General features: G+C 35.8%; 1 protein-coding gene across 1 annotated transcript; it reads right to left on the minus strand.

Annotated features, from left to right (window-relative positions):
* Positions 1–844: 844 nt before the first annotated feature.
* On the minus strand, positions 845–1798 carry LOC130831680 (putative olfactory receptor 2B8). The gene has a single exon (XM_057700030.1). The coding sequence runs from the start codon at positions 1796–1798 to the stop codon at positions 845–847; it is 954 nt and encodes a 317-aa protein (XP_057556013.1).
* Between the last annotated feature and the right edge of the window lie 7384 nt (positions 1799–9182).

Raw genomic sequence — 9182 nt, forward strand, 5'->3', positions numbered from 1 at the left:
AGGTATGAATAACACCAGACTTTGAAAAGCTTTGGCCCTAATCATCAAATGCAACTTCAAAAAATGAAACAAAATCCCTTTTTCCAGATGGGAACACATTTGTCTCAGAATAATAAATGACTGCTAGTTAGCAGTACAAGCTAGCTCAGAGAAAGCCATTTTGGTTTGAAGCACCTTGGTTTCCATATGCCATTAAGTCAGACAACCATAGAGAGCTTCTGTGATTAATTTACATCTTATAGCTGTTTCCCATATATCCATAAGTTCCAGTTTTATTTATAATATTCTGCCTAAAGACATAAATTATCTCTCGCTAAAAACATTCTTAGATTAAAATTTTCTCAGTTATCTCACAATTAAATCTCATCATAATATTTATAAGCTGGTCTAGTTAAGGCAAATATCACTTAAGTTGTCCAGAGGAAGGATGGAATACAAACCTGCTATTAACACTTTTCTTCCCCAGTTCACTCTTGCTGTAGCAAGTATTAATTAACAAAACATCTTTTGATGATAGTTTGGTTGCTATTTAGCAATGCTGACCTGCAATTACATTCCCAGGTACAATATTCTTCTTTAAAATAGTTCTTGGTTATGTGCCATAAGAGACATGTATAAGAATGCTCAAAGCAGCATTGTTTGTATTAACTAAAACCTGAAAACAATCCAAATGCTATCAACAGCAAAATGGGTAAATTTTGGCCTCTTTTATAAGAGAATGAAACAAGGAAATTCCTTTGATAGCTGTCAGGGGAACTTTTAGATGATGCATGGGAGACACACACACACACCTAAAGAGCTCTGGCGTTCAAAGTCCTTCCATTAAAATGTCTTCCTCGCTTCATCATCTGGAGTCAGAGTCCTTCCAAAACACCTTCTTCATTGCTCCCTTCACATCCTTGTTCCGCAGTGTATATATGAGGGGGTTGATCATGGGGATAACGATAGTGTAGAAGAGAGATATGAACTTGCCCTGATTCTTGGAGGTGCTGCTGCTGGGCTGAAGATACACACAGATGGCTGAGCCATAGAACAGGGAAACCACGGTGAGGTGGGATCCACACGTCCCAAACACTTTTCTCTGCCCTGCAGTGGACTTTATTCTTAAGACTGCCCTGACAATCCGACCATAGGAAAACATGATTAATGTAACAGGTATGAAAAGAATGATGACACTGACAAAGAAAATCTCATACTCATTCGTAGTGATGTCAGTACAGGCAAGTCTGAGAAAAGGAGGGATCTCACAAAAGAAGTGGTCTAATTTATTTCTCTCACACAGTGGTAAAAGGAAGATGAGCACGGTCTGCAACAAGGAGTTGGCAAAACCAGTGATCCATGAAGCACAAGCCATCAGGGCACACAGACGGGGGTGCATGATTACTGTGTAGTGAAGGGGCCTGCAAACCGCTGCATAGCGGTCAAATGCCATAACTCCTAAGAGAATACATTCTGTACCTCCCAACCCCAGAGAGATGTACAGCTGAGCTACACAACCACCAAAGGAGACAGATTTGTCAGCTCCACTGAGATTAACCAGGAGCTGGGGAACAATGCTGGTAGTGTAGCACAGGTCCACAAAGCTTAGGTTGGAGAGGAAAAAGTACATAGGGGTGTGAAGATGTGGGTCCACGCGGGACAGTGCAATGATGGTTGTGTTTCCCAGCAAAGTGAAGGTGTAGAAGATCAAAAGCACCACAAAGAGGACTGGCTCCAGTTGAGGCCTGTCAGAGAAACCCAGCAGGATAAACCCAGTGAAAGAACTTGCATTTTTCTGTTCCATCCTTCGGTGGCACATGGCTCCTGTCAATACAAAGCATTTAACAGTTTTTAAAGAGTACCTTCTACAAGGCGGGGGGGGGGGGGGCGGGGGGGGCTTGAGAGGAGGTGTATCTCTCATGTTAAAACACATGGCCATTGTCACATGAAAAGATACTTAACATTGCTAATTATTAGAGAAATGCAAATCAAAACTACAATGAGGTATCATCTCACAACAGTCAGAATGGTCATCATTTTAAAAAATCTACAAATAATAAATGCTGGAGAGAATGTGGAGAAAACGGAACCCTCCTACACTGGTTTTTTTGTTTGGTTTGGTATTTTTACTGCACCATGCGCAGTATGCAAGATCTTAGTTCCCCAACCAGGAATTGAACCTGTGCCCCACCACAGTGGAAGCTTGGAGTCCTAACTACTGGACCGCCAGGGAAGTCCAAACCCTCCTACACTGTTAGTGAGAATGTAAATTGCTGCAGCCACTATAGAAAAGAGTATGGAGGTTCCTTAAAAAACTAAAAATAGAGCTACCAGATGATCCAGCAATCCCATTCCTGGGCGTATATCTGGAGAAAACTCTAATTCGAAAAGATACTTGCACCCCCATGTTCACAGCAGCACTGTTTACTATAGCCAAAACATAGAAGCAACCTAAATGTCCATTAACAGAGGAATAAATAATATACAATGGAATACTATTCAGCCATAAAAAAGAAAGAAAGAATGTCATTTGCAGGAACATGGATGGACCTAGAGATTATCCTACTAAGTGAAGTAAGTCAGACAGAGAAAGACAAATATCATATGATATCACTTACAAGTGGAATCTAAAATATGCTATAAATGAACTTATTTACAAAACAGAAACAGACACACAGACATTGAAAACAAATTTACAGTTACCTAAAGGGAAGAGGGGCAAGGGACAAATTAGGAGTTTGGGATTAGCAGATACAAACTATTATATACAAAACAAATAAACAAGATCCAACTGTATACCACAGGGAGCTATGTTCAGTATCTTGTAATAAACTATATAGGAAAATAATATGAAAAAATATATACATATATATGAAAAACTTTGCTCTACACCAGAAAGTAACACATCGTAAATCAACTACTCTTCAATTAAAAAAAAAAAAAGATATGGCCATGGGAGTGTGTATTCAACTATTTGAATAAATGATGTATTCATTGAAATTGACATATCAATTTAGTTCTACATTATCACAAAAAGTATTGATATTTAATATAAGAAATATTTAATAGTGACTTTCAGTTTCCATCAATCATAGATGAGATATTTTTCAGATTGAGTTTAAAAGGATTTAAATAATATAAGAATATATGTATGTACATTTTAGGGACTTCCCTGGTGGTGCAGTGGTTAAGAATCTGCCTGCCAAGGCAGAAGACACGGGTTCAATCCCTGGTCCAGGAAGACCCCACATGTTGCAGAGCAACAAAGCCCGAGCACCACAGCTACTGAGCCTGCACTCTAGAGCCCATACTCCACAACAAGAGAAGCCACAGCACTGAGAAGCCCATGAACCACTAGGAAGAGTAGCCCCCGCTCGTCGCAACTAGAGAAAGCCCATGCGCAACAATGAAGACCCAACACAGCCAAAAATAAATAAAAATCAAATTAAATTTAAAAAAAAAGAATATACATACATTTTAATGTAAAGAGGGGGGGACTTCCTATGTGGCGCAGTGGTTAAGAATCTGCCTGCCAAGGCAGGGGACATAGGTTCGATCTCTGCTCTAGGAAGATTCCACATGCTCCAGAGCAACTAAGCCGCTCTGCCACAACTATTGAGCCTGTGTGCTGCAACTGCTGAAGCCCACATGCCTAGAGCCCATGCTCTGCAACAAGAGAAGCCACCACAATGAGAAGCCTGCACACCACAAGGAAGAGTAGCTCCTGCTCGCCACAACTAGAGAAAGCCCGTGTGCAGCACTGAAGACCCAACACAGCCAATAAATTAATTAATTTTTAAAAACAGAAAAAAGAAAAGAGGGGTCAGGAGAAAATAGAAAGAGTGATCAGAAAGAATAAGAGAATCAGATAGTGGGAGAAAGGTTATTTTAAATACGTATTTCATAGTTCAACACAACTGGATTTACACAAACTTCACATGCTTGAATACAAGATAATCTCTAAAAACTTGGTAATAGGAATTTATGACCTATAAAGTACTTATACAAAGGATTAAATTACATTGAAAATATCACTAGGAGGGCTGCACATAAATATTTTGGCAGAATTACCTGTCTTGTCTACTCCTCTACTATATTATATTTGTCAATGCTATCTTGGCTTTTTTGTATGGTTGTAAAATAGTTACTATTCAGACAGAGCCTGAAAATACCACTCTTCATTTATAGTGCTTAATTCTTGCCTTTAAAGTACCTAAAATTACTGTACCAATTTAACAAGAACTCCAAAAATCCATTGACTGTACATAGTCAGTTGAAGGCAGTAGCGCAAAATCCAGTGACCAACATCTCTTCTTTCTGTTGATTTCATTTTCACATATTACCAACATCTAGAGTGCCTGGAATTCCTAAAGGAGGTAGGGTTATTCACTACCAATATTCTAATCAAGATTAACATTTTTAAAGTATCCAATTGTGTAATCCATGTACAAAGTGCAGTACTTTATATCACTCCTTATGATAACAACTAAATGGCTAAATACATAGATATAGAGAGATATTTTCAATGCAATGACAGGTCAAAGACAGAATGTAAAACTAAAACTAATACAAGGAAAGGCATAAAGAAAAGGATATTTTGATATTATAAAAATCTAAGAACTTCAATCTACACTGGGTTGATTTTATATATACATCTTTCTGGGAGCTATCTTGAAGCATCAGTTACACTAAACCAAACACATTGCCAGCTCTAAGTTTAGTTTACTACCATTTTCATCCAACTATTTAGTATTTGCATAAGCAACATCATACACTGACCCAAGTGCCAGTAGAAAATAAATAATTCAGTTCTATCATGTTCAAATTGTTAGACATACAGTAAATTTTTTTCCATTAAGAACTTTCGAGATACAATTGACATACAATAAACTGCATATATTTAAAGTGTACAATTTGATATTTTTTTTCTTATTAGTAATGTATATACGGCAATCCCAATCTCCCAATTCATTCCCCCTCAACCCTCCCTGCTTTCCCCACTTGGTGTCCATATGTTTGTTCTCTACATCTGTGTCTCTATTTCTGCCTTGCAAACCAGTTGATTTGTACCGTTTTTCTATATTTCGCATATATGTGTTACTATACAATATTCATTTTTCTCTCTCTGACTCCACTCTATATGATAGTCTCTAGGTCCATCCATGTCTCTACAAATGTCCCAATTTTGTTCCTTTTTACAGCTGAGTAATATTCCATTGTACATAGGTACCACATCTTTATCCATTCATCTGTTGATGGGCATTTAGGTTGCTTCCATGTCCCAGCTATTGTAAATAGTGCTGCAGTGAACATTGGCATGCATGTGTCTTTTTGAATTATGGTGTTCTCTGGGTATATGCCCAGTAGTGGGATTTCTGGATCATATGGTAACTCTATTTTTAGCTGTGCAAGGAACCTCTATGCTGTTCTCCATAGTGGCTGTATCAATTTACATTCCCACCAACAGAGCAAAAGAGTCCCCTTTTCTCCACACCCTCTCCAGCATTTACTGTTTGTAGATTTTCTGATGATGCCCATTCTAACTGTGTGAGGTGATACCTCATTGTAGTTTTGGTTTGCATTTCTCTAATAATTAGTGATGCTGAGCAGCTTTTTGTGTGCCTCTTGGCCATCTGTAGACATAAATTTTTAATTCTTCCAAGACTTTTAAATCTGAATTGGGTTTGGGTGTAGACCCATTGATATGTGAAAGAAATTGGTACAAAATCAGCATAAAATAAGTGTAATAAAATCAGAATAAGGGAAAAGTAAAGGTCAAACAAAAGAAGAGTTAGTGGTAGAAGGGCCACTCAGAAATATTCCTTCGCTGCCGATATATCTATCCTCCTTGTCCCATAATTTAGTTGCAAGGAAAGCAAACAATGAAAAAATCATATCGTTTGAAATATGAAAGCAAGTGTAACAGAAATTTAGTACTTAGGAAGGATTATCTAATCTAGCTTTACACTCAGTCACCTAACAACTGCATAGAAGAGTACTAGTTCACAAATCCTGCAAAAATAATCTTTAATTAATTTAAAAAAACTTTTTTCACACTTAAGGCTTGTAAAATTAAGCAACCAAAGATTGAAACCTGGACTGATATACTACTTATAATTAATAACATTAATACAACTGGTATTACTGTTTGATATGTTGTAAAACATTTATGTGCATAATCTCAACTCCAAAAAATTTTTAAATTTATTACCATTTCCCTTTTACATATCTTACCAAAGATTTTAAACTTCTAAATATTTTAATACAAATCAGGTCTATTTGATATCAAAGTCCGTGCTTTTAACCACCATAACACCTTATTATCAATCAATTGAATATATTAAAATTCAGAGGATGAGACATAGAGGATGCAGTATTTCATACTATTTTATACTTCTTTTGATTTCTTATAAGTATGTGATCAGTGGTAGCCACAAAAAAAAAAAAAAAACTAAGTCCAAAATTTCATAATAGAAATAATTATAAAAGTATGATTTAAAAAAAAGTATGAAAGACAGTCTGAATGTGCAGTGACAGATTACATCCACCTGACTCACACCTGTTCAGAAAGGCAAATAAAAACACCATAGTTCAGTCTCGTGAAAAAATATACACATATAATATAGTCATCTGAAATGAACTGCTGGCAAATATTTTTAACATACATAATAAAGAAGCACTGTGAAGAAGGGCAAAAATAAAATACTAACTCATCCAAGGAAAACAAGAATATAATATCAATATAATGCACCAGTATAATAAAATAATGATATATTTGAACATTATCATTTCAATAAGGGTCAGAAAAGCAGTTCATAAAGGTAAAACCCTCCAATGTTCATAACAGCATTATTTACAAAAGCCAAGACTTAGAAGCAGTCTAAGTATCCATCAACAGTTGAATGGATAAAGAATATGTGGTGTATATGTAGATACAATGGAATATTACTCAGCCATAAAAAGGAATGAAATTTCGCCATTTACAACAACATGGACAAACTTGGAGGATATTAAGCTTAGTGAAATAAGTCAGACAAAGAAAGACAAATACCGTATCTTTTCACTTATATGTGGAATCTAAAATATAAAAAAAAATGAATATAACAAAACAGAAATACACTCACAGATACAGAGAACAAACTAGTGATTGCCAGTGGGGAAAGGGATAGGGCAAGGGGCAAGAGAGGGGCAAGGGATTAAGAGGTACAAACTACTAGGTACAAAATAAATGAGATACAGGGATGTAATGTACAGTGTAGGGAACACAGCCAATATTTTATAACTTTATGTGGAGTATAATCTATGAAAATATAAAATCACAATGTTGTGTACCTGAACGAATATAATATTGTAAGTCAACTATATTTCAATTAAAAAAAAAACCTCCTTGGGGAGATGAAGTTGTACAAACCATTTGCTGCTTTACAGGATAATATGTAGATTAACAAAAAGGAATGCTGAATGGCTACCTATCTGACAGATATAAAAATGAACGCTTTAACTTTGAGATATAGAATATCAGGCAAAGGAGACACAAACCAAAATAGAATAAAGAATGGTATGGTCTTTGTATGTTACAATTGTTTCCAATCCACATAGAGAGCACACTGGGATACTAATTAGGATACTAATATCATATTCTATCTTCTAACTTTAAATTTTTTTCTTTTACATTCAGGAAAATTATTATGGTTTAGTAACACTGGGAATGGGAAATCTCTAGGTGCCAGATGCATTATCCCATTGATTCTCAAGAGTACATCCTGCTGATTTAGGTCACTTTGTTCCCTTCCTACTTTTCTACTTAGTATCCATCTCTCCTAAAGCTGTTGGTGCCACCACAAAAGGCAACTTCCAAGAGAAGGAATATTTTTTGCCTAAGGATAATGAGCAATTCTCATTTCTTTCCTACCATATTTAAAGAACTGTGTAATTTCACTGGGAATCCTCATCTATGTTATCGTAAGCATCAACTGACAATGCAGTGAGAAATACTGATCCATATTAGACAAACTACATAAATAATAATCACTGGAAATACTAACCACATTCATCCTAACTACAGGAACAAAAAATAGTGTCTGTGGTAACCATCATTATATGACATGATATAGGAAAGCCTTGTTATAAAAATTATAGATAAATTATTGCTTGAATACAAAAAAGAAATTGAAATAGATTCTATAACACAAAGATGACATTCTGTGTAACAATTAACAAAAAAATAATACAAAGGAAAATGACGTCTCACAAGAACACAATGTTACTGTGCTAATCAAGAGAACAGCCATCAAATAAGAGGTTAAATGCTTAGTATTGAAACACAGAAAATACTCTAGAATTACAATAACTGTACAATATTCACACATAATATAACTAAAATTTTAGTGGAAGAATAAGTATTTCAATAAAACTAAATACTCAGTATGTAAACCACACATTTTAAAGAAAGAAGACCTCAACATAAGGTCTGTTTTTTAAAATATTTCATAATATACAACATTCACTGATATATTTAACATACAAATTCTGCCCTGTTCAGCTCCTCAGTGAATCCTGAAATAGTTTTGCCAAATTTCCACAGTCTCAGTGCTATGACTGAATCACTATTGTTTGAATGGCATGTCCACCTCATATCTGAGTTCAGTGCAGACCTACATTAGCACTGGCCCCTTATGATAATGGAGGAGGGGGAAATGGATCTATCACTATATTGGAAATGACAGGTCTAATGAACACAGATAATGCTTTAGGCCAGGTTTTATTGAAGAAAAAACTAAAGTAAGAATTCCACTGCATGTTTTTGAGGGAATGCTTTCAGGAAAAAGGGAATGAGGAAAGTAAATTGAGCAGAAAAGGTGCTAAGCAAGGATGTGATCTCAACTGGAATAACATTAGCCTGATCCCATAAAAAGCTGGAGCACCGCTCTCCAAAAGAATTATTGGTAATGATAAAAAATCCTGTCTTCACTGTCTAACACATTAGCCATTATTCACATGTTGCCACATGAGTATTTCAAATGTGATAGCTAAGAATTGAATTTTAAATTGTATTTTAATTTACATTTCAATAGCTACATGTAGCTGGTTACTACTACACTGAACAACACAACTGTGAAGCATGAATTGCATCAGATTAAGTGCCACTTTGACACAAAGGCAGCCTTTTGTATAACCCAGACTTTTGAGTCTGTCATTGGCTG

This window comes from Hippopotamus amphibius, chromosome 11 (genome assembly GCF_030028045.1).
Source record: "Hippopotamus amphibius kiboko isolate mHipAmp2 chromosome 11, mHipAmp2.hap2, whole genome shotgun sequence".
Classification (NCBI taxonomy): domain Eukaryota; kingdom Metazoa; phylum Chordata; class Mammalia; order Artiodactyla; family Hippopotamidae; genus Hippopotamus; species Hippopotamus amphibius.